The following is a 26,173-nucleotide window of genomic DNA, read 5'->3' as shown; positions in this document are numbered from 1 at the left end:
AGTTGATTTTTTGATTTATTGTAGAGATGAGGTCTCGCTGCCCAGGCGGGTCTCGAACCCGCGGGCTCAGGCAATGCACTCACCTCAGCCTCCCAAAGGCGCGGGATTACAGGCTGAGCCACCAAGCCCGGCTCACAGTCAGATTTAGTGGGGGAGGAGTGGGGCTGGCAGCAAGGGCTTCATCTCCCCGGAAAATTCATACCCACACTCACGACTGGACTAACTCCAGTAGGCTCTGCTGGTCTTTGGAAGGGGATTTCACTCTGTGGAGATCCTCCATGTTGGAGTTACAGACCTCTTGTCCTCAAAAGAACAGGAGCATGTGTCTCCATGTATGTAATGCCCACTCCATATCCCTGTGCCGGACCATCCACCCAGCCCCCATAATCCCAGACCTGTTACCGGGAGACTGAGGGCAGAGCAGGCTGGTTCCAGATGTCTCTCCGCTTGCTTACACCCTGGCACTCTTGTCTTTCAGAAATCCACACCTTGGGAGCCTAAGGGATACCCTGGGGCTTTACGTCTGGAGCCTCCTAATAAGGCGGCTGCCCAGAGATGGGAAATGAAGAGTCTTTTAGGCCTGCACCCCCAGTTTTTTTCTCCCTTTTGGGGATAATTTTTGTCGTTTATTAATTACATACATTATACATGCACACATTCTTATTTGTTTTAAACAGTATAGAAATATACCAGGTATGGCCAGTCATAGTGGTTCATGCCTGTCATCCCAGAACTTTGGGAGGCCAAGGCGGAAGGATTGCTTGAGGCCAGGAGTCTGAGACCAGTCTAGGTGACATAGCAAGACTTTAACTCTACAAAATTTTTAAAAAATTAGCCAGGCTTGGTGGCACATACCTGTAGTCCCAGCTACTAGACAGTCTGCGGCAGAAGGATCGCCTGAACCCAGGAGGTCGAGGCTGCATGAGCCGTGATTGTGCCACTGCACTCCAGCCTGGGCAAGTGTGAGACCCTGACTCAAAAAAATAAAAATAAAACAATAAGAAATATACCAAGTACAATGTGAAAGTCCTCTTTCATCTACCCCCAATTCCACTCACCCTCAAATATATCCACAGGTACTTTTTCATGTGCATTTATATATATTTGCAAATGCATTCGTTGAATTTTTTTCACCACAGAGATGGAATCGTGGTCTGTGCACCTCCACAACTTGTCTTTTTCTCTTAGCATTGCCATCCCCAGCCCCAGTCACTTCTGATTCCATGAGTGATCTGCCTCTGTGTGTGTTTGTTTTTGTCAAGGACTGAAAAGGGCCTAATCTAAGGAGGAAATCCACCTTTCCTGAGAGAAGGTCGAGTGGTTTTCTCATCAAACAGAATGTGGTCAGATCCCTCTCGGTGCACCCTCCCTTCCCCTTTCCTCCGCAGATAGAATGTTCAGTCCTATGAATGAGCTGCCAGCTTGAGAGTGGACAGCACTCACCTATACTGTGCCCTGGGAGCCCTGCCACTGCAGAGCACCAAGGAGCATGAGGGAAAGCCCAGTTTATCTGCCCCAACCCAAGCAAGGGACAGGATGAGACAAAACTTCCAGACACCAATGCACAAATAGAGGAGGGAGGTGGGGGTACTCTGGGAAGATTTCAGGCTGAGGAAAACTCTGAACCAGGTTATGAAGGAGGAGTGGAATATAGTTTAAGTTGTATGATAGAAGAGGAACGATAACATTTGACTGGGAGGGGAGGCAAACAGGGGATAAGGGGAGAAACTGCACAGATGTTAAAGTGGAAATTGTGAGGGTCCCTGAATCAGGTCAGTTGCTAACCAAAACCAGAGGTTACTAAGCGCCTGTGCAACAGGCAGCATCTGAGGTGCTCAACCTATGTCACTTCAACTGAATCACTCAACAATGCTACATAGAGTTGTTGTTCCCATTTTAAAGATGAGCAAACTGAGCCTTAGAAAATTAAATTGTCGCTGGGCTCGGTGGCTCAGCCTGTAATCCCGTGCCTTTGGGAGGCTGAGGTGAGTCGATTGCCTGAGCCCGTGGGTTTGAGACCCACCTGGGCAACTTGGTGAGACCTCGTCTCTACAATAAATCAAAAACTAGCCGGGTGTAGTAGCACACGTCTGTAGTTCCAGCTACTTGGAAGGCTGAGGCGGAAGGATTGCCGGAGTGGCCACTGCATTCCAGTCTGGGTGACCGAGTGAGACTCCAACTCAAAAAAAAAAAAAAGAAAATTAAATTGTCCTGTGCATGTTATCACTGCTAGTGATATGGAAGTATGGAACTGTGATGCCAACCTTGGTCTATGTTCCTGCTGCTAGACCCTGTGTTCACCATAGTCTTATGGCTAGCTTGGTGATGTCCACACAAGGCTGGGCATTGCACCTCCTGGCTCACAGAGGGCAGTAGGATGAGGGGGGACTGGCTGGCAGGACTGCAGAGGTCTACCTGCCATTAGAACTGAGGGAGAAGGAGGGCAGCAGCTGGCATGCCTCCCTGGATCTCGAGAACTGTCGGGTGTTTGTTTCTTGTAGGCCTCTCGAAGGGAATTTTGTTTTTTAACTTATTTTGACATAATTCCAAATTTACAGAAAAGTTGCAAGAATAGTACAAGGAGTTCTTGTTTCCTCTTTACTTAAGCCCACCAATTGTTTACATTTTGTTCTATTGTTTTATCAGTCTCTATGTATATATACATTCATTTATTTGGATAGATACCTACCTTTTAAAACCAAATTGGAAACATCATGCCCTTGACCTCTGTCTTATTGTGTCTCCTCAGAACATAGCCACAATGTAATTATTAAAATCAAGAACTCTGATATTGAACCAATACTGTTATTTAATCAATGCAGAGTTGACATTCAATTTTTGTCAATTGTCTCAGTAATGTTCTTTATGGCTATCTTCTTCTCCTCTTGATGGGAATTTAAAACCACACCCAACACTCTTCATCTACCCCTCCAGCCCCCAGTGGTTCTTCTCCTTCCATCAAAGACAGAACAGAAAAGAAGTGTACAGAGCCAGGCAGAAACTCTTCTGTCTGAACTGACTGGGTTTGGGGAGGCAAGGACACCCCAGTTGGACCTACAGATGCCAATTTGCTGGGATCGGCTCTAGAATAGTACTCAGGCACAAGACATACCAGGAAAGCTCCTGGGTTAGAGAGCAGGAGATGAAGGTCTCAGTTTCCCCACTAATTAAACTGTGGCCTTGGTCAAAGGCCTGTGTCCCTCTGGACCTTGGCTTCCTCATCTGTCAGATGGGGAGTTTCTCCAGTTGACCCCAGGCCTTTCCCCTCTCTGACAGTGCTACAGCTCAGGTGAATCCAGCTCACTCTCCTGGGTATCCATCTGACATGTGAGGGAGTCCAGAGCTACAGCAAGAACAGTGTATGTCACACAGCAGCAAAAAAATGTCCTGAAGGAAGAAGGCCTTCAGCATAAGGACCAGGTCTTAGGGGATTCTAGCTGGAAGTGATCTGAATGGCCAGTGGGCCTCTTGGGAATTTTGTGTAAGGGGAGACAAGCATGCTACCTGCATGAAGGAATTAAGAAAAGGCTTTAAGACATACAGATGAGGTGATGCCAGTTTGATAACAGATTTAGGGATTTCTCCTATCAGACTCTGTAAGTCTGTATAAGAAAAGAGATAAACGAATACCCATGGGGGGACTTTTACAGCTTGTGGCCGGGAACCAAATCCTGTCTATCTCTGAAACATCAGTAGCTGATCCTTGAGTAGGTCTATATAAAATATTTGATTTTTCAAACCAGTTTATGACTTCCTATGCTTCAAGGGTCCCTGCCTCCACCATGGTTCCATGATTTAGGGATGATGCAGGTGGAACATCGCTTTACATTTCGTGCCTGGCCTTGGCCTAAGCTTCATCTCTGACACTGGTTGTTTTGGACCATCCCAGATTATGATACTTTTAGATATCTCTGCCTCGGCCTCCTGTATGTGTCTCTTTCTAAAACTGAAAGTTGTGTCAACCTGAAAGTTGTGTCAAAAACAGTTGCAGGGTTTCCGCATGATCAGATATTTCTTCTTGACCATCCTCTGCAGATCATGGGGAATGTGAAATACTGATAGGATTCCAAAAGCCGGAAGAAAAGACTGGGGAGATTGGGATTTGGTGTCAAGATTGGCCTGACCGTGGAAGATGTGGGGCTCTGGGAGAGAAGCTGGGGTATTTACATAGGAGTTTCTGGAAGTTGGCACCAATTCCCAGTTATTCCCAACCAAAGTATGGGTCTGGGAGGGGGAATAGTGCCTAGCACCCCATCACCCCCCAATCCATGCATGACCCTGTGACTTCCACTACTAGGCTATTCTTCCTAGCCCCTTTCCCAGTTCTCCCAGTGTCTCCCATAACCCAATTAAATGGCTGGAGGGGTCCTCCCCAGGACCAGGAGGACCTGGATGGCACCCATCAAGCAACACCAGCACTGCTGGCCCAGACTTGCTGGGAGGCCTCTTTCACAACCACCCTGACATTCTGTGTCCTGGAGGCTTGGGAGTGGATGTTTGCAATAACAAGAGGAGCAATGTACCTCTGGAATCTTCTTGTATGACAGCCCTTGCTTTGAGGGAGGTGAATAAGAAATTGGCCCAAAGATGTGAGTTCTGGGAAAACGACCAATGTTTCTCCACAAGTCTGTAAAGACATACTGAAGGGGGCTAGTGTGTGCAGGAGGGGAGCAGGGCCCTGAACCTGCATGGGGCATGGGGCAGTGAAGTTCAGCCTTCCATCCCAGGTGCCCTGCCACCCACCTGCTCCAATACAGCCTCAGGGGGGTGAGTGCTCACTCCATGCTTAACCCAGCCTGAGTCCCTTTCAGGAGTCTTTGGCAGAAAGTTAATGCTGATTTTGGGAATTGTGAAGGATTTAATGTCTATTTTTAGTTAACTACCTAAAAGGGAAATGTCCCCAGAGAGGCAGAGATCCAGGGACCTCCCTGTACCCAAGGCTGGTGAAGCTAGCTCCCTAATTCTCCTTGACTTTCCACTGTCTCAGACCCTGTGGACTCTGTGAGACTTCCCTTCAGACTCTGCACATGTCTTACAAACGTGTACTCTGGTCTCCGCCATGCTGATTTTCTGTGTTTGAGAGAGAAGCACTCAGGTGCCTTCAGAATGAACAGTCTAGAAACTTCTGTGAGGGTATTCCCAGGGCAGAGGGAAGGTACCTGAGGCCAGGACTGGATTAGGGCTTGGGCTGGCTGTAGGAGAAACAAGAAATGGACTACCCAGATCTTTGGGTGACTGGCTTCCCCAGCTCTGCTCCAGGTTTCCCGGGAGACTTCCTAGTGTGATGCCTTGGTCTGTGATGTTTTTATTGGGCTGCTTCCCTTCTTTTAACTTCAGTCTCCTTCAAGAGTAGAAGACTCAGCATCTGGAGGTTTGACCCAAGAGGTGACAGAGCAGAGACTTCTTTTCAAGAATTGAAGCCCCAGGGCTGTACCTCTCAGCATCAGAGCCTGGGGCTGGAGTGGAATACTCCTTGGGAATTCTCAAGTTAACAGAGATCTCTAGGGGTTCAGCTCATTCCTTTAACAGCCATTTATCAGTCATGTGCCAGGTACTGTACTAGGCAACAGGGACACAGAAGGTGGACTCTGTTTCTGTCTTCAGGAGCTTGCTGTGGCGTGTGAGTGTTGAGGGCAAGTTTCTGCAATGGCAACGCTATGAGGGAACCACCTCTGAGTGGTGCAAACCCAGCCTGGCAGTAGTGATGCATGAGCTAGGACTTGCCTGAAAAATGTACAAGAGCCAATCAAAGGAAGAGGGACTTGCATGTGCAAAGAGTCGAAGACAAGAGCCTAGTGTTGCAGAAACTGAAAGACGTTCCATGTAGAGTGTAAAGATGGGGCAGGACCAGCAGCAACAGCAGAACCTGGCAGCCCAAAACCTGTGTGTATAGCAAGTTTTCCAGGCAATGGTAATATACACTAAATTTTGAGAACCACTAATATCGAGTATTGAGGGCATGACAAAGGGTGTTCCCCAAGAGAGAACAGCAAGAAAGAAGGCTGGAGGTGAAAGGCAGGGACAGATCCCAAAGACCATGCAAAATGAGTCAAACTTGATCCTGAGTGACACAGGGCAGCCATTAGAGAAGTTTAGACAGTGGAGTGGCATCAGATGGGCATTGGAGAGAGATCATTTGGGCCAGAGGGTGACAGATGTGATGGGAGACAGAGGACCAGAGGCCTAGGAGGTGGTGAGGTTTGGACTCAAATGGTGATGATGGGAATATGCAAAGTGGCAGACTGAGAAGGTGCTTAGTTGATGGGCTCAACAGGCATCAGTGAGTGGATGTGGGCAGGGAGGGAGACCTTGGGAGAAACGAGGACAAAGATTGGGTTTGAGGAGAAGATCCTGGATTTGGTTTCAGACATGTTGGGCTGGCCATATGTGCTTGATATCTCCCGGGAGACGATGTGTGGTGGTGGGCTCAGGAGAGAGATCTGGCTCCAGGGAAGATGCAGAAAGGAGAGAGGTGAATGGATGGAGAAACTCTAAGAGCTGCAGCAAGTGATATTCTCTGGGGCATGGGAGCAGTGCTATGCCAGGAGAGGTATACTGCCTGGGGCTGACTGCCTGGGAGAGGTGATCGGGTCCCTCCTCAGAGGGGCAGTTCGAGTAGAGGGCAGGGTGCTCTGCCTTCCCTGCCCACCCCTGCAGCCGGTAGCCATCGTGGGTTTGCAAAGGTGGCTGGGTTTTATTTCCCTTCTAGGACATCCCTTTCTGACAATGGCTGGTGAAGAATGTTTGGGGTGTCAGAGAAGGGGATAGCAGACAAAGGACCGACAAGAATGATAAGACAATAAGAAGGGCGGATCCAGAGGAGCGGAAACCAGTTAGTGAGCCCAGGAGAAGTAAGAGTTTGGGCACCTAGGCCAGCAGACTGTTATCTCTACCGAGGGCCTGAATTGGGAGGAAGGAACACAAGGCGCAGCATGAGAGATTCCACATGGGCGTGAAGCTGAACTGATCAACAGTGTGGCACACTAAATAGTCAAAGGAACCAAATTTCTCCCAGAAGAGTTCTCTGGGAGTCTGTTTGTTTGGGAAGAGGGGTGAGTGGGAGAGGTACGGGAATTAGAGTGTGCACCGTATACTATGTTCTCTTTACAATGTAGCTTGACTCTTTACAACAAATTGTATTATCCCTCCCACGTTCTTTAAATGAGGAAACTGAAGCATCATATGCTTTATGTCACACAGATTAGGGCATGACAGGGCAGTATTTGAACCCAAGTCCAGCTCCAGTGCCTGTGCCACCTCTGCAGTGCTGCAAAGGACCAAGAAGGGTCCCAAAAAGGGTCTCAGAAGCCTGGATTGGGTATGGAGCAGAGTGGCATCTGGAGGAAGGAAGAAACAAGAGAAAGCAGCTGTACCCCAGCCGGCAGGAGGCCCAGCTCCTATTTCTAGCTTGACCACATCTGGTTTTATGAACTCAACAAGTCAGCTGACTTTTATGAGATTCCATCTCCTTTTTCACAATTTGGAAACATTGTGAAGTGCCCTGCTTGTGTTTGGTTGGGATAAGAACCAAGTGAGAAACTCCCTCTGAGAAGCCGGTGTCAGAATCAGGTGACTCTGCTTTTCAGTGTAAGCCCAGAACACAATTAATGAACTTCAGCAGATGGTCCTATAAAATATGTATAGAATAGGATGCAGAACATTGTTAACATTTAAAATTGTTTTTACTGGGAGGAACCAAACCAGCTTCAAATGCTAACAATTTAAACAGCAGTAGCTCCAAGTTTATAGCACAAAAATAAACATTTGGCCTTCAATTCTATGTAACTGTAACACTGAAGGATAGATACTAGTTAGGACGCTGCATCTAGCCTCATAGGTTTACCCAGAACTGCCAAGTGTAGGATGGGGCTTGGGGTCCCCTGACTTCATGCTGTGCTGCTTCCACCTCCTTATTAACTCCTGGCTCATCACCCTGGGGACTGTCAACCTCCTTTCTACCCACTGCCACCCCCGCTGGGGCCCACCCACAGCTACATTAGTTTGCTAGGGCTGCCTTAACAAAGCACCATGGACTAGAAATTTATTGTCTCACAGTTCTGGAGGCTAGAAGTCCAAAATCAAAGTTTCTGAGGCTGCTTGTAAATGGTGTCTTTTCCCTGTGTCTTCACATGGTCTTCCCTCTGTGTGTGCTTGTCTGGTGTCTCTCCCTTCCTCTCTCTCTCTGTCCCTATCTCCTTCTGCACCCCCCAACCCCCATGTGTGTATGTGTGTGTGTGTCCTAATCTCTTCTTATAAGGTCACCTTAGTATCTTAGATTGGATTAGGGCCCACCCTAATAGCTTCACTTTAACTTAATTCCTTCTTTTAAGGCCCTATTTCCAAGTACAGTCATATTCTGGGGTACTAGGGGTTAAGGCTTCAACATATGGATTTGAGGAGACACAGTTTAGCCCATCACAGCAGCCCTCCCTCCACGTAGCTCCTCTGAATAGATGGTCTTCTCTCTCCAGAGGAGATCAATCTGACCTCTTGTAGAAGCCCTTTCCTCTTCCCTTGTGAGGCTCTGTCTTCCCAACATTCATGGACAAAGAGGGGCAGGACTTGGCATCCCATTACCATCTGGTCTCCCTTCCAAGGGATTCTGCTCTCTGAGCTCTCCCCACTAGCATACTGCTCTCCCACTAAATCCTAGCCCTCTGCTTTCTAGCCTGTCCTCTTCTCTCTTCTCTCTCACTTCAAAAGAAATTTTAGCTTGACATCCTCTTCTGTTACCTTGTTTATCTTAGTCCTTTCACCTCCAGAATTCTTGACTACCTAGTTGACCCCCCTTCCCCATTTCCTTGAAAATCTCCTCTGGAGTGACTTTGGACCAGGCTGTCCCACTGAGCCTGGCCTCTCCAGTATCACCATCACTCCATACTGGTCACACCTGGAGCTCTTCCCAGCATCCATCCTCCTCCACCCTTGTTTGTGGTGACATTCCTCTTGCTCTCGGGGTTCCTCCACAGCCCTCTCCTTCATCTTAGCTTCCTACGTGGGCATCGCCTGGGATCGGGCCCTGGCCCCTTCTCATCTTTCATCACAATCTCTTTCCCCCCAAAATTGACTCATCCTCACAGTTTCCTTTATAATTGCATTTTTTTATTCTGAGATCTTCTGCTTGCAGTCTCTATCAGTCTCTCTCTAGAATTCTGATCCTGGGCTTCTAACCTACAAATAGATTCAAGCCAAGATACTCATATTTTGCTCCCAATTCCATCTTCCTCCAATATGATTTTCCCCAGGCATCTAAGCAATAAATCTCAAAGTAATCTTTGTACCTACCACTTGTTTGGCACATACATTCTTTTAACTTCTTCTCTGTCTCTATTTGTGTCTTCTCTTCTGCGTGGATCTTGACCAGTACCTTCCAAGATATGGCAGTTGCCTCGTAATTGGATATCTGTCCCTCAAGAGCTGGGAAGACCTGTTGGGGTCCTCTAGCTACTGTTTGTATGAGGACTCACTGTTCACTCAGGACAAAAGCCTAGCTCTCAGACTGAACATTCAAGATTGGCACTGTTCAATAGAACTTTCTGGGATGATGAAAATGTCCTATGTCTGCACAACATGATAGCTACTAGCCACATATGGCTATTGAGCACTTGAAATGTGACTAGTATGAATGAGGAAATGAATTTTAAATTTTCTTTAAAGTTGCAAACCATCTTCACACCACTGCTTTCTAATATCAGCCTTATGTTCTGACCAACCTCTGCTAAACATCACCTAGATCCTCAGCTTTTGGTCACTGTTTCTTACCTGTGGGCTCCTCTCCCTTCTCTGGCCTTCAGATCCATCCCATGCCCCACCTCTTTGCCACTAACCATCTCAACCTGAAGTGTTTTCTGTTTCTCCTTCATTTGAATAGCCACATCATATTGTCGATAGCACATCCTTTTTACTAAATTTCTATTTAACTTTTATTTTGAACTAATTTCAGACTTACAGAAAAATTGCCAAAATAGTTTAATTCTTATATACCTATCATCCAGATTTTTCAAATGTTAACATTTTATCATATTTGCTTTTTCACATATTTTCTCTCTTCCTCTCTGTGTCTCTCTTCCTCTCTGTGTCTCTCTTCCTCTCTGTGTCTCTCTCTCTCTTCCCCCTACTTCTAACACACACACACACACACACACACACACACACACACACACACACACACACACACACACATTATATGGACAGTTTGAAAGTAAGTTGCACATATGATACCCTCTACACCTAAATGCTTCCATATGTATTTCCTAAAAACAAGAATAATCTCTTTTTTTTTTCTTAAGTGGGAGTCTCACTCTGTTGCCCAGGCTGTAGTGCAATGACACGCTCACGGCCACTGCAGCCTCAACTTGCTGGGCTCAGGCGATCCTTCTACCTCAGCCTTCCAAGTAGCTGGAACTATAGGCATGCGCCACTACACCTGACTAATTTTTTTTATTTATTGTAGAGATAAGTTGCCTAGGCTTGTTTTGAACTTGTGGGCTCAGGCAGTCTTCTCACCTCGGCCTCCCAAAGTGCTGGGATTATAGGTGTGAGCCACCATGCCTCGCCTAACTTTTTTTTATTTATTGTAACGATGAGGGCTGGCCAAGTTGCCCAGGCTGGTCTCGAACCCTTGAACTCAGGCAATCCTCTTCACCTCTACCTCCTAAAGTGCTGGGATTACAGGTGTGAACCACTGCACCCAGCAAGAATAATCACTTATAAAGCCACAAAACAGAGAATTAACACTGATACAACACTATCATCTAATTTATTGACTTTATTCATTTGTTGCCAGTTGTCATAAACATGTCCTTTGGACCACACATCTTGACATTTAAGACTTTGAGCCTTGATGTCTTATATTTGTTGTGTTTTCTCCCCTCAGTTCCCAGTTAGTAGTGTGTAGTGATTGATATTTGCCTGGCACATAGTAGGCTCTCAGTAAATTTTTAGAGATGGAAATGGACAGATGGATAATGCCAGGGTGAACTTGGTGGAAGCAGGCCTCACCCCAGACTTAACCAGTAGTCTTGAGCTCTGTGATCTCAGAAGTTCCTGTCAGGGATGACTGCCTCACAGCAGTCCCCCTGGGGCATTCAGCTGGGTAGCAGCACTCCTCTCATTGTTGAAATGTGCAACCCATAATATAGAAGTTAGTGAACATGCCTGTGGTCACAGAGCAACTCCACATCCTAGCCAGGATATAGCACTGCTTCTCCCTAATCTGCAGAGGTGAACTATGTGGATGAATAATGATTAATACTAATCCATTTATTCATTCAACCAATAGTTATTGAGTGCCTACTATGTGCCAGACACACTGGGTATGCAGCAGTGAGCCAAAGAAAGTTCCCCTGCCCTCCAAAAACTTACAGTTTAGGGGGAGGAGAAGAGCAGAAAATAAATATATAGTTTGTTGTCACATGGGGACAAATGCCATGGGGGAGATAATAAAGCGGAGTATAAGGGTGATAAGGGTTACTTGGGGTGGGGCTGCTATTTGTATAGGGTAATTAGGGAAGACCTCATGGGTGAAGTGACTTTTCTTATTTTTTGTATTCAAGTATAATTTCTCTGCAGTAAACTTCACCCCCTTTAGTGTACATGATTCTGTGAATCTTGGCAAACTCACATAGTCAAGTTATTAGCACCACAGCCAAGATATGACCCCGATGCCTCAAAACATTCCCCTGTGACCCTGTGTAGTCAGCTACTTCCCCACTATACCTCTTGCAACCATTAATTTGTTCTCCAATCTCTAAGGTTTTGTCTTTTCTAGAATTATACAACACGTAGCCTTTTGAGTCTGGCTTCTCTGAGCAGGAAAGAAGGATAAGTCATTGAGACTTGTACACATTATGTGTATCAGTAGTTTGTTCCTTATGGTATCAAGGTACCACAGTTCATCCATTGGCCAGCTGAGAGACATTTAGATACCTTCTAGTTTTTGACAATTATAAATAAAGCCACTCTAAATATGTGCATACAGGTGTTTGTGTGCATGTAGGTTTTGGTTTCACTGGGATAAATAGGTTAGATGACTTTGGAGCAAAGACCCAAAGAAATAGGAAAACAAATCATGAAGATAGTAGAGGATATTTTTGCACGTGCATCATATTGTTATTTAGCCAAATGAATAGGTTTGTGCTGCCAAACTTTCTTGTTTGGGTCATTTTTCTTATTTGAGTTATTTGGAGGAAATGAGCATAGGGAGAAGGCCATTCATTCTTTCATTCATTCATCCATTCAACAACCATTTTTTAAAAATGAAAGCCACTAGTCCACAGTATGTGACCCAAAGGAAGCCTGAGACCCTTGGATCCACACCAAAGGCTAATTTTAGTTGGTTTATCTGACATAATTTCCTTTCTGAGTTTCCTGAAAGTTAGGGTGAGCAAGTAGTTAGTGAGTTTGAGATTATCGTCTTCGAATAGGGCTATGGGAGTTTAAGCAATTTTGAGAGTGTATATCTCATTAAAGGCTCCAGGGACCTCTCCAAAGTCCCCTGAGAACTGATACTTATTTGATTGTGAGGCTGTCTTTGTGGAAGGGCAAGGAGATTGCTGGAAAGACATATTCAAGTAAGGGCTCTCCCTGGATGAGGGGCCAATGGGCAAGACTGCATCCTCCTGGGATCAGGAGCTTTGTGAAAAACAGAACTACAGAAAATAACTTGTGAACTTCTTGGTTTCAGGTGATGCTACTGTGAAGAAGAAACCCGCCCCCAAGACACCTCCAAAGGCAGGTAATTGACTGCATCAATATCTGGGGACAAAAGAATCATCTACCACTAAGGGTTTTTGCGTTACCTTCTAGATTGACCACCTGGGTATGTGGTCCCAGGAGGCACCCCACTCTAACCCTGATTCAAGCTCTGCATGAATTTGCTCCATGACATGGTTCTACACAGCCTGGTCCCTCCCCCTCTCCCACTGCTTTGTGTAGATGACCCTCTGGGTGCTGTTTCTGCACTCTGCTCTCTATGTTCAGCCATTGTCTGTTTTCCATTGAGACACTTGAGGATGTGATATCAAGCCTGTCAGCCAGGAGGTTAACCTGGAGGTTAGAAGGCAAGGTGCAGCCAGGCTCGGTAGCTCAGCCTGTAATCCCGCACCTTTGGGAGGCTGAGGTGAGTGAATTGCCTGAGCCCGCGGGTTCGAGACCCGCCTGGGCAACTTGGCGAGACCTCATCTCTACAATAAATCAAAAATTAGCCGGGCATGGTAGTGTACACTTGTAGTTCCAGCTACTTGGAAGGCTAAGGCGGAAGGATCGCCAGAGCCCAGCAGGTCGAGGCTGCGGTGGCCGGAAGCGGCCACTGCACTCCAGTCTGGGCGACAGAGTGAGACTCCAACACAAAAAAAGAAGGCAAGGTGCTGCGTAATTAATAATAAGTTAGGACATCGACTGAAAAAAAATGGTAAGACAACCAATAAGTGGAGAATTATGCCATGTAAATTGTGTGGGTCACTTCTGAGGGAGAACAGAATAAAGAGGTGAACAAACCTAGCAGGTACATAAGCTCAGATGTTTTAGAGCAAGGATCACTGGCCTCAGCCTGAGCCAAAGGTTCTGGAAGTCAGAGAGAAGCCGACAGATCACTGTGGATGGACCGTGTCAGATGAGATCAGAATGTCTGAGGCTCCCTCTTTCTTGTTTACTTTCTTCCCCTCCTCCCTCAGCAATGATGCCCCCTCAGATCATCCAGTTTCCTGAGGACCAAAAGGTGCGCGCAGGAGAGTCCGTGGAGCTGTTTGGAAAAGTGACAGGCACCCAGCCTATCACCTGTACCTGGATGAAGTTCCGAAAGCAGGTCAGTTGTGGACGGAAGTGGCCCAGGAGCAACCCACACAGCCCCAGGGCCAAAAGGGATGAGAAATGCTCAAATGGAAATGGCCTCACCCTGCATCACTTTAGAAACCCATCCATCATCCACCCACCAAACCTGAATTCTCACGAGCCTTTTCTTCTGGATATCACCCCTGCTTTATAGACAATTTTTCTAGTAGAGAACAGCATGAAGGAAAAACTCAAAACCATTCATAGCCCCCATCTGGTTTAGATACCAAGAAGATTGAACCAATGACCTAAGATAACCTCTCAGACGACATGAGCTTTCTGTGATTCTGTGCCACTCCACTGAGTCCTGTCTGTGATAACAGCTTAAACTTGCCATGGGCTGAAGGGACTAAAGAGAATCTGAGTGTTTGGACAGATAAATTGCATGGCAAATAGAATTTTGGTTTACTGACCCAGAAATCTAGCTAGCTATGGTTCATATTAATGGTTCCTCTGGGGAAGTGTTTGAATTTCTAAATAACCAGCTTTGAAAGGACCTTCAAGTGCCTGGTGGTTCCGCTGGCCTCATGTTGGTAGCATGTACTCGTATGCATGAGCAGCAGAGACCCCGGCATGGTGGGCTGGCACTCTGCAGAAGGTGTAAAGATATTCTGAGTTCCCTGTTGTTCTGTTTCCAAGTCATTCCAATTATCCTAGGACCAAAGATGAGAAGCTAGTATTACCAGGGAAGAAAGTAGAATTGGTCTCAAAAGATGGAGGTGAGATATTAGCACCCCAGAGCACATTTGTGACCTGTGTATGGGCTACTATTGTCTGAAATAAAATGAAATCTCCTCATTTTCAGAGACATTTAGCCAAGTCACAGCTCCATCAGAATGCTTGCAGTGTAGAAATAATCTGTGTCCATACTGTCCAGTATGGTAGCCACTAGCTATATGGGGCTACCAAGTACTTGACATGTGGCTAGTACAACTGAGGAACTGGATTTCAAATTTTAATTTAATTGTTATAACAGTTTTGTGTTGAGATATAATTCAAATGCCATAAAATTTACCCTTTTTAAGTGTACATCTCGGAGGCTTTTGGTATGTTCTTGAGATTGTGCAAGTTTCACCATTATCTAATTCTAGACTATCTTCATTGCCCCAGTAAGAAACCCCAGACCCATTAGCAGTCATTCCTTCCCTTCTCCCAACCCCTGACAACCACTAACCTACTTTCTGCCTCCATGAATTTGGCTGTTCTGGACATTTCACATAAATGGGATCATACAGTATGTCATCTTCTGCATATGGCTTTTTAAAAATCATTTAGCATAATGTTTTCAGGGCTCATCCATGTTGTAGCATGAATTGATACTTAATTCCTTTTTATGGTTGAATAATATCCCATTGTCTGGATAGACCACATTTTGTTTATTTGTCCATGAGTTGATGGACATTTGGATGGTTTCCACTTAATTAAAATTTAAACAGCGACATGTGGCAAGTGGTTATGCTCTGGACTGCCCTGAAGAGTTAGAACCCACTGGGATGGGCGTTGTGAATGACCTTACTCAGATGTGTTCTCTTATTAACCCATCCCAGAGGGGTGAGGGGAGATTGGAATGCTCCTAAACTGAGACCGTTCATCCTCCCTGCCCCTGCTTAGCACCCTTAGCATCCTCCCTGCCCACCCTTGATCTCTGGGCACCCTCAGAGAGGCTTGGCTCTGGATGCAGGAGAGGAGGGGCCTTAGGGGGGCGCACAGCGTCCAGATGAGACCAAGCCCCCCACAGCTTGTCAGCTGCATCCTTCAGGCAGTAGGGAGTGGGGAGGACCCGCCCTCCCTTTCCTGGCCCAAGGCTGCAGCATCTGCTCCACCCTGCATCCCCAGATCCAGGAGAGCGAGCACATCAAGGTGGAGAACAGTGAGAACGGGAGCAAGCTCACCATCCTGGCCGCGCGGCAGGAGCACTGTGGCTGTTACACACTGGTGGTGGAAAACAAGCTGGGCAGCAGACAGGCCCAGGTCAACCTCACTGTCGTGGGTGAGTCTGGGGTCAGATGGCATGGAGGCTGGGGTACTGGGAAGGCAGCAAGGCCCCACGCAGTACGTGTGAGCCTCAGGGCCTCATCACCTGATCTCTCTCGCTGCTACTATGCCTGATTGTTAGGGCATCACCGAAAAATCACATCAACCTCCAGGCTCACCGCTAGGCCCTCCTGACCTCCAGGCTCAGCTGGGGGTCAGTGCTGGTCAGAAAGCCTTTTCCTTGCCTCTGGCCAGCACCCTCTCCAATTCTCTGTGGTAGCTGCTCCTTAAGTTCCCCTGTCTGCAGGCCTTAGCCTGTAGCCTCTGTGACAAACATGACACATGAGGCATGAATTTGCTCAGCCTCCTGGCCACCACACCTGTGTCTGTATCTGTCCCCATCCTGACTCCACCCTCCAGGCTCTTGGGGATGGCCTGCCTTTTTCCCACTGTGGCTGCTTCCTTCTCCTATGCTCTCAATCCCAGGACCTCAACCTCTTTTTCTCTCCTGCTTCCTCCCAGCAGCCTATAAATGTCACCATCTTAGCCAAATGCACAGACGTGTATAACATCTGCAATATTTTGTCTCACTCTGGCCACCTACCTTCTCTTTCTCTCTCTTATCATGGTCAGACCCTCCAGTGGGAAAGTCTGTACTCTGATTCCGCTTCTTCACCCACCCTGGCACCCGCCAGTTCCTATGGCCTCACCCCCAATATCCCAGTAGTCTGCTGGGACTGCTCTTCTGACGTCACTTCCTAATCCTGACCCCACTCCCTCGTCCTTCTCACCTACATCATCCCAGTATTCAGTTGAGTCCATCTCCAGACTGATTCTCAAGTTCACTTTTTCCTCTATTTCCTAATCACTGTTCTCATGCCCTGGGCCACTGTCTCCTGGAACATCAAAATAGCTGGTCTCCTGCTGTTGGTCATGCCCAGATGCAAGTTGTTTCCTCATGTGGCAAGTACTTGGGACAGAGAGGAGCAAACAGGCAGAGGAGTAGACGGATGAAGAGTAGACTGTGTCTTGTGCATTTGTGGGCCTTTCTGTGTTGTGCACATAGAAACCTTTGACGTGGTGTTTTCAACATGTGCACGAGACCAGGGTAGGTATTCCAATTGACCTTGGCTTTCAAGCTTATAGGTACCTTGTGAAAATTAGAAAAAGGGGCCCCACTGGGCAGAGTGAAAGGACTGCACCTTTTTATGCAGTGCACACATCTCTCAACTATGTGTGCCAGCCTGACTTGACTCCCTGCTTGCTAGACTTTTCTCTGTGTGTTCCTAATACGCAACCTTGGGCACACAGAACCAAGGGATCTGTTAATGACAGGGCTCATGTGGCTATAGTGGCTGAGTCTTCCCCTGAATCTGTCTTGTGTAGGGATCTAGGCATGACGTTGCAAGTTGGGGAAAACTCTCAAGGTCTCTTGTAGCTCTGACATTCTGATTCCCTGACTCCGTTCTCTGTCATCCTATAATCCCATGACATTGTTCCCAAGCAGTTTTCTTCCCCTATCTTCATCTGGTATCCTCACCTTAGCGTTAGGATGGACAGAGCTGATGCTTCCAGCCTTACCAAGGGGAAATTGAGAACTGGTGTGAGCAAAGTAACAGTACACCAGGGTCCAAGTGGGAACTAGCTCTTGGGCTGCCAAACATCTGTCCTCCGGATGCCACTCACAGGAATGTGAAGTGAGTATGGAATGTCCCAAAAGGTAAAGGAACCTGGCTGAAAAATTCATCTTGAGGGGGGACATGCAGGCCTTTTGGGCAGCTGTCCATATGCCAGAGAGTTGTCAATGTCTACCCCCAAGTTTTCTCATGCTGAACTTTGAGAAGCCCTGCAGCATCTCCCTCCAGCCCCTAAGCAGTTGGGGAAGAGGAAGTCCATGTCTAACCAGGTGAATAGGGAAGATGTGAGGACAAAGGTCAGGGTAAAGCAGAGGTGGGAAGCCAAGTGAGGTGGCCAGTGAGCCATGCTCACACCAGTCACCAGAGCCGACGAAGAGTCTCGGGCTTTGGCCTGACTCCCTGGACAGGAAGTACTGTAAGGCCCCCTGGAGTGTTGTCACTGGACACAGGGGACCTGGGAGAGGAAATTCACAGAGGACTGCACTCCAGTATCCACTCCCCACTCCCAACGGCCAGTATTTCTCTCCGCCTGCCTTCTCTCCTGCTTTGTTCATCTTGCCGCCTTGTCTCTTCATCCCATATTCCATTTCTGCTATGTCTCTGTGTCCCTCATCCTGTGCCATTTCCCCTCTTTTCCCTTTGTCTTCCTCTGACCCCTTTTTTCTTGTTTTCTCAGGCTGGGAGTTTTAGATCTGGGAAGGCCATTGTGCTAAGGGGTCGGGGAAAGTGTTTTTCGTCTATAAAGGAGAAGAGGGACCCTTTTCCCACTCTTTCTCTCTTTGGTGACTCTGGATGCTAATTTCAATAATTTCCCCTCAACCTGAGTCCAGGGGTTTGAGACCAGCCTGGGCAAACTGGCAAGACCTTTACAATAAATCAAAAAACTATCTGGGTGTGGTAGTGCTTGCCTGTCACTCCAGTTACTTGGAAGACTGAAGCCAAAGGAGCACCTGAGCCCAGCAGATTGAGGCTATGGTAACCATGAACGTGCCACTGCACTCTGGCCTGGGCAACAGAGTGAGACTCTGACTCAAATAATAATAATAATAATAAATTTCCCCCCAATGAGCCATGAACCTATGAGGGCTTGGTGCTGGTGATCTAGTTTGCCAGTACACTTAGACCTGTACCTGAAGCACTAACTTGGCCCCACACTCTTGTCCTGTCAACAAGCATCAGTTTCCACTTCTCCTTGCTGTCCTCTCTCATTGCTCCTGCTTGGGTAACTGTGAGGTCAGCTCCTTTGAGTAGCTTTTCTGTAACCAGTCCCTACGCCCTGCCCCCACAACTGCCAGCTCCCGCACAGTGCCACGCACTCCTGGTGCCACCCACTCCCCTCCCCCAGCACCACCGCACGGGCTTCAGTTCTGGCCTTTTATGGTTTAGTTTCTTATTCTCTGCAGCCAGTGCTGACAGGGCCATCAGCATGGCTGCCCGCCAGCTGGCAGGAGCAGCATGTTAAATGCTGTCCTGGGAGGGGAATGGAATGGAGGAGAGCGGGGCTTTCTGTCTGCCTCCCCCTCACAGAGCTAAGAATAGAATTGCTCAATAAAATGAGGACTTGCATTGATGGACACAGCAAGCCACATTCATTCAGAGCCAGTGAATTTAAAGTCAGTCCAAAGTAAAACCGGATTAAGTGCAGACTTACCTGTGCCTCTCCAGGGACATCTGTGTATTGTCTGATCAGGGTTTATTAAGTAGATGTACAACATAAATGAGAGAAAACAGGAATCGTTTGGACTGCTCCGGACAGTTTTCAAGTATTTTAAAAGCATCCATTCACAGGTCAGCTAAATAAGGTCAGACTAACACAAGTTCTACTTGTTAGCAGTAAACTTCCCTTATTGGATTTCTTTAAAGGACGACTTTGTTTCCAGATAGTCTTTGACTCTTATTTTTTAAACAGTAAAAACCAGCCTTTCCCTAAGTTAGCATAAGTGAGTGATGTTTAGCTATTTTAGAGACTTATTATTATTATTATATTTTAAAAGGCAGCATAGGAATTTGCAGTGCTTGGAGCCTCTTCCTGCTCCTGCCCCTAAGGGGAGTGAGGGAGGGCTACTTGCTCCAGGAGAGGGGGAGAGCAGCACACCAGATGGATTCCTTAACATCACTCACCCAGCACGAGAAAAACAGGGCTCCTTGCATATCTTTAAAGGAGAAAAACAAAGTAGAGAGAACTCCAAATATCCAACAATCCCCAAACACTACCTGAGTTTGGAACTTGCATGATTTTTAAAGGCAGAAGATTTTCCTTCAAAATGCTTGGCTCAGGCTTAAGCAAGATACCTTCTTGATCTCATTCTGCCTGATAGCCTGGAAAGTACTGAGCCCTGGAGCGGGAGTCGGGAGACTTTTTGGAATCTCCTTTTGGCTCTGCCACTGACTGGTGGGGCATTCTTTTTTTTTGAGTTGGAGTCTCACTCAGTCACCCAGACTGGAGTGCAGTGGCCGCTCCGGCCACCACAACCTCGACCTGCTGGGCTCCGGCGATCCTTCCGCCTCAGCCTTCCAAGTAGCCTGAATTACAGGCATGCGCTACCACGCCCGGCTGATTTTTTGATTTATTGTCGAGATGAGGTCTCGCTGCCCAGGCGGGTCTCAAACCCGCGGGCTCAGGCAATCCACTCACCTCAGCCTCCCAAAGGCGCGGGATTACAGGCTGAGCCACCGAGCCCAGCTCTGGTGGGGTATTCTTAAGCAAAGTGCCTTAGCTACTGAGGGCTAGACTGATCCAGGTAGATGACCTCTGGGGACCCTCCCAGCAGCTACTGCTGTCCCAGGGAAGGGACATCTAAACCAGCCTAGACGCAGCCACAGGTCTTCTCCAAACATGCAAGCACAGAGACCACAAGGGCAGTTACTCTAGTGGAAAGCTGGCAGATGAGATCCTCCGTTTTCCCAGAAATGAGAACATTTGCTGAGCAGAAAATCCTGGAGCTGATGCCATCAGAGACCCTTTTCTCAGACTCAGCAGAGTTTCCCATTCTGTTAGTCAGGTCTCCAGGGAGGCCTGGAAGAATTCCGAGGAAGTGTCTCCTTTGCCAGGCAGTGCCCAGGGTCTCCCCACTAGTCTAAGTGTCTTTGATGTGGAGGAGAGGCTCATGGGAGCCCTCTTGTCTGAGGATGTCTGTTCTTTTCTGAGGATTTTCAGTCCTTGCTAGTTCAGACCCCATGTGGCGCTCTGTAGGTTGGGAAGAAGAGAAAGCATCAGGTGGCTCTAAGGGTGGAGGTGGGGGTGGGGAGAAGCTCCAATCTTGTAAGGCTTCAGACATGGGTCTTTTCTGAACTCCTTAATTTGGTATCAAATTCCTTGTTAGTATTAAAATTTCACTTAGAAATAAAGTCCCCTCCCCAAATTTTGCATTTTTTCATGTGCTGCAGGACTTACATATCACTTACAAACTTTCAGTGACAGGGTACAATAGTCTCTCTTTTATGATCCTCATTTCTCAGTTTTCTTTTCTTGACCAAAGCAGAAGTGAGATCCCTCAGTGGAGGTGTCTACATTTGTGCATAAGCCTACATGACTCCAAATGCGTTCAATCACGTGTTTCCAGGCAGCCTTCTCTGGGGGGAAGCAGTGAGTCTGTCTTTCATCCCTCTTTAGGCTTTTTTACTTCCTTAGCTGGGTCTTGAGAGGACCCACTTGTCTCTAAGAGAGTTTGGAGTAATAAACATCTTAGCCAACACCAGAAATGTTTCTAAAAAGACCAATATATCTCAGAACAAACAGTTTTTCTAAGAGAACATATTAAACAACCAGTGAAAGTGGTTCCATCACAGGAGGCCTCCGGCATGACTGCCGACACTGTGAAGTGGCTCTGTCACAATCCCAGAATCATTCGCAGGGTCAGGTCCAGACTTGTGTTGTTGGGGATAGACAATTTCTGGGCTCTGCATTCTGGGCTGGAATGTGGATCAGCAAGGCTGGGGGAGGGAGTGAGAATGAATATGCTTATGAACATGAATATGTTTATGTATATAGATACATGCCTACAGATTTTTTCCCTCCCCATATACACAGGATCACTTGCAGGAATTCCTTTTAACCTTTCTTCTTTCCTGAGGGTAGGATAGTAGGAATCAAGTATTTTACCTGTCTGTATATGCTTACTTGATGCTTGCAAACAGACCCAGAGGTAGGTACCTATTAGTACCATTTTCCAAATTAGAAAGACAGTCAAGCAAACTGGATTCGAATCCGCTGCAGTTCACATAGCTTAAAAGCATGGTTTTGTTTTTTATTTTACTTTATTTTTAAAATTCATGTTTCCTTTGTTTACTACTCCTAATCTGTAATAGGCAGAATTGGGAGAAGCCTAGCTATAAACATACTGGCCCAATTCTCCACTCTTCTTGGTACCTTGAAGTTACAAACATTAAAAGCATGGTTTTAATTGCTAATTTGTAAGGTTTCCTGAACTCAAACTGCACTGGAGGAGATGAAGGGTTACAGAACACAGATATCTACAGAAACTAAATCTGAAAATGGGAGAGTTTTGCTCAGATAAGCAGCCAACAAAATCAGCAAAATTGAAGAACCTCATTAAAGCACTGGCCACCATAACTTGAGTTGAAGTTTGGCAGCACCACCGTTTGCTGAGCCCAGGACATCTGAATTGGAAGAAAATTAGTCAAAAGAGTCACTTCCTATTTGTGTCTTCAGCTCATTTTCTGTCCCTTACACAGGGATGGCTGTGATTTGCTATCATGGTTTACTTTTGAAATTCTGTATATCTCATTTTATACCAGTCCTGTGAGAATAAAAGAGGTAGAGGAGGAGTAATTTTCTATGTGGCATAAAGTTAGAAATAAACTCTTGCAATAATGATGACTAGTCAAGTTGGCTGCTTTTCTAAGAACGTCTCAGAATAACCTTGTGATCCAAGTGCTATTAGAATCTACATTTAATGGATGAGGAAACTGAGGCACAGAGCAATTAACAGCTAGCTACTGAGTGAGGGCAGATATGTGTTCAAACCTGAATCTGTCTGACTTCTAAGCTCAACCACTGCACTACGCTGCCCCTTGACAGGGCAGGCATTTCCCAAGTCCCAGAGAAAGTGGAGGCAGACCCCTAGTTATGTCATAGGTCCTTGGCCTAGGGCCTGAAGGACACACACACACTGAACGCTCTCTCAAAACATTTTTGGCTGGGAAACAGTTCACGTCTGCTAGGCAGTTTCCTAGATCTGTTTACACTGAGAAATATGTTTATGACTTGGGCAAAGTACAGGAAATCATGACTTATAGACCAGAAAACTAGTCAGAAAAAAAAGTTATTTTGAGCAAATAACTACACATGAGCTTTCTGTACAGGTGGGTTTGTACATAGCTCCAACTGTGATGTGTAGACAAAGGAAAGAGCCAGGACCAGGGACCTTAGCATGGGTTCTCTAGACCACTTCTCCTCCATGACAGAGCTTATTCAGAAACTTTCTTTTCCTGCACTTCTGGAGAGGTTGGGTGACATTGTGCTTCTCTGTCCTCAGATAAACCAGACCCCCCAGCTGGCACACCTTGTGCTTCTGATATTCGGAGCTCCTCACTGACCCTGTCCTGGTATGGCTCCTCGTATGACGGGGGCAGTGCTGTACAGTCCTACAGCATCGAGATCTGGGACTCTGCCGACACGACGTGGAAGGAACTAGCCACATGCCGCAGCACCTCTTTTAATGTCCAGGACCTGCTGCCTGACCACGAGTATAAATTCCGTGTTCGCGCAATCAATGTTTATGGAACCAGTGAGCCAAGCCAGGAGTCTGAACTCACAGTGGTGGGAGAGAAACCTGAAGGTAGGCTGCCTTTACCTCATCACTGACTCGAAATGTGTGTGACTGACCTTGTGTATGTAGAAACTGTCCTGAGAGGGATACAGAGGAATTGAGAAAACATCAGCGATGACTGGCAGAGACTTTTGGGGTCTTGATTTCCAAGGTAATGATGTTGTTCCACTTAAAATAAGTACATGCGAACATTCAAAAAGCATTGAATCGGCAGTTTGGCACACTGCCACCAGGAGTCGACAGTGTGTTAATCAGAAGGCGCTCTGGTAGACCTCAAATCCCTACACCCACCCTCCACCTCCTCCCTCCTTCTCTTGCATTCAATTTGAAGTCTACTCAGTGTCAGATACTTGGGACATAAGATAAAACAAGGAACTTAAAATCAAAACAAGGAATAAATGTGTATACAGCTAGCTGTAATGAGAAGGGATGCATCCTATTATAGTGGTGTAAACAAAGAGCCAAGAGGACACAGCAGAAAACATGGAGAATTTTGCCATGGAGACTGAGGAAGCCTTCCTGGAAGAGATGACACTTAGGCTGGGTCTTGGGGAAAGGGATAGAATTTTAAGAGACCAGGAAGATAAGGAAAGGCGTTCCATGCAGAGGAAATAGCATGAGCAAAAATAGAAAGTGATGGTAATGTATGACATTTGAGACACTTGTGTATGGCCAGGGCATATGTTGTATAAGATAGAACAGGAGGAAATAAGACTAAAAGGGAAGTTAGGTAAAATTGTGAAATTTATCAGAGATTCTCAGGCAGGGGATTGAGTGAGAGGATTGTTGTTGTTGTTTTGAGTTGGAGTCTAACTCTATCTTCCAGGCTGGAATGCAGTGTCATGCTCTCAGTCACCCCAATGTTGAACTGCTGTGCTCCGGCAATCCTTCTGCCTTAGCCTTCCAAGTAGCCAGAACTACAGGTGCACACTACCACTCCTGGCTAATTTTTTATTTTATTGTAGAGATGAGGTCTTGCCAAGTTGACCAGGCTGGTCTTAAACCCATGGACTCAGGCAATCCACTCGCCTCAGCCTCCCAAAATGCTGGGATTACAGGCTGAGCCACTGAGCCCAGCCTAGCTCTGTTTTTTAAAGAACAGAACTAGGGAAGGCGCAGAGATTTGCTATTCAAAGTGTGGTTGTGAACCAGCAGCCTTGGCATCCCTAGAGCGTGTTGGAAATGCAGACTTTCAGCCCCTGACTCGAATGCTTGAGAAGCACTAGTGTGCAGGGTAGGCCAGAGCTTGGATGCCAATGGGCCTCTGTGATGGGAAGAGCACAAATTAAACTTGCAGGAGGTAGAACTAACCATTTGTGAGAACTTTTTGTGTAGAGAATTGAGGGAGAACATTAGAAGAGTCTAAGATGATTTCTAGTTCCTGGCTAGGGTAACTGAACACAACTTCAAGAGCCATTAGAGGTTTATTGTTATGATTAATCTGGGCTAACATTTTGAGCACTTGCTCTATGCCAACATGTTAATCACTTTACAAGCATCATTTAATAAATTCTAATAACCTAATGAAGTAGATACTGTTATTACCCCCATTTTACAATAGGGGAAATGAGATTTAGAGCAGGGAAACTACTTGCCCAAGATCACAGAATTGTAAATGCGAGTTGATGCTTGAACTCAGAGCTGTCTGGCCGAAGCCTATGTTTCTTTGGTTAGACTGAGGAAGAGGTCAGGCTACCTTCCAGGTTCCTGACTTCAGGGTCTTGGAGGTTAGATAATAGAGTCTGGGAGGAGATGGGAGGTCTGGTTTCAGCCCTATTGAGTTGAAGTATCCGAGGTATATCCAAGGGGAAGTATCTTCAGACTGTTGAGTCTAGAACCCAGGAGAAAGGTGGAAGCTAGTGCTATAGATTTGGGATTCTTCCGTATTTAATTGATCATTGAAGTCATGCTAAGAAGAGGGTAGGAGAGAAGGTCAACACCAATGCCATCATGAAGGAGCCTGTGAGACCAGGAGAAAGGCCTGAGAAGGGAGAGAGACCCAAGAGCAGGCTGGAGTCCCGTAGAAACAAGGGAGGGAGCAAGTTGCAAAGAGGGAATTGCATCCAATGTCAAATAAAGATGAAAGAGAGAAGGACTCAGAATGGTCTTTGGATTTAGCCCTTTGCTTCACAGGATCTTTGAGATCAAAGTCCATAGCATTTCAACTGGGTGGGAAAATGGTTGCCCTGGTTAAGGATTAAATGGAAGAAGGAGAGACCAGTAGCATGGAATATTATTTCAAGAAGTTTCATGGGAAGAACAGGAAAAGGATGCTGTGAATTTAGGATAGAAAAAAGGCTGGGGGCAGGGAGAAGGTCGAGGAAGTCCAAGGGAAGAGAGCCCTTGGAGAGAGGAGAGTTTAAAGGTGAGAGGCAGATCGTGGGAGACTCAGGACCAAAGGAGACAGAGAGGGAGCAGACCTGGAGTCTCCAGGTAACTGGAGGCTTCAGCACTAGGGAAGCTGTCATCCAATTTGAGGCCTCTTTCATTTTGAAAATTAGATATAAACTGGTATTAAAACTTTACTTTCAATTAAATGAGGGCTCCAGAATGAAAGTTAGGGGAATACCAGCAGAAAACAAACTTGACAATTGCATGAGAGCAGCTGTGTGCTCGGTGGCCCTTACCCACTGAGCCCCATGAATAGCAGGTGTCCTTGAGAGCTATAGTGCAAGTCCCAGAGGCGTGGTTGCCAGCTCTGGGACAGTCTGGGCTGGCCTAGGCCTCTTCGCAGCATTCACAGGGCTCCCAACCACTAGTGACGCCCAAATGTTTGTTGGGGGAAATCAAATGACCTCTCTCCCCTCTTGTGCCCCTCCCAGCTGGGAGTAGACAAAGGGAAATGTTGAAATTGCTTGAAATCTAGAGAAGGGGTCCAGGCCACCCAGGGCTTCCAGATAGGAAGCTGCTACTCACTGCTGAACTTTCTAAGGGCGGGGG

The 26,173-nt window shown here is 46.7% G+C and overlaps 1 protein-coding gene across 6 annotated transcripts in view; it reads left to right on the top strand.

Moving 5' to 3' along the window:
- Positions 1-26,173, top strand: part of MYLK (myosin light chain kinase) — a 186,959-nt gene that overhangs the window by 120,140 nt on the left and 40,646 nt on the right. For 4 of the 6 annotated variants that reach the window (XM_021709465.1, XM_021709469.1, XM_021709467.1 and 1 more), the window contains 4 exons: positions 12,686-12,736; positions 13,674-13,804; positions 15,667-15,820; positions 22,940-23,242. In XM_021709465.1, coding sequence (XP_021565140.1) covers positions 12,686-12,736; positions 13,674-13,804; positions 15,667-15,820; positions 22,940-23,242 — 639 coding nt within the window. Of the gene's footprint in view, positions 1-12,685; positions 12,737-13,673; positions 13,805-15,666; positions 15,821-22,939; positions 23,243-25,068; positions 25,083-26,173 lie in introns of all 6 variants that reach the window. The other 2 variants (XM_021709470.1, XM_021709468.1) reach the window with 1 other exon arrangement.

The sequence above is a fragment of the Carlito syrichta genome, unplaced genomic scaffold, assembly GCF_000164805.1.
Source record: "Carlito syrichta isolate Samal-C Ts95f unplaced genomic scaffold, Tarsius_syrichta-2.0.1 Scaffold236168, whole genome shotgun sequence".
Classification (NCBI taxonomy): Eukaryota; Metazoa; Chordata; class Mammalia; order Primates; family Tarsiidae; genus Carlito; species Carlito syrichta.
Note: the sequence above shows the minus strand (reverse complement) of the source record. Positions and strands in the feature narration are given on the sequence as shown.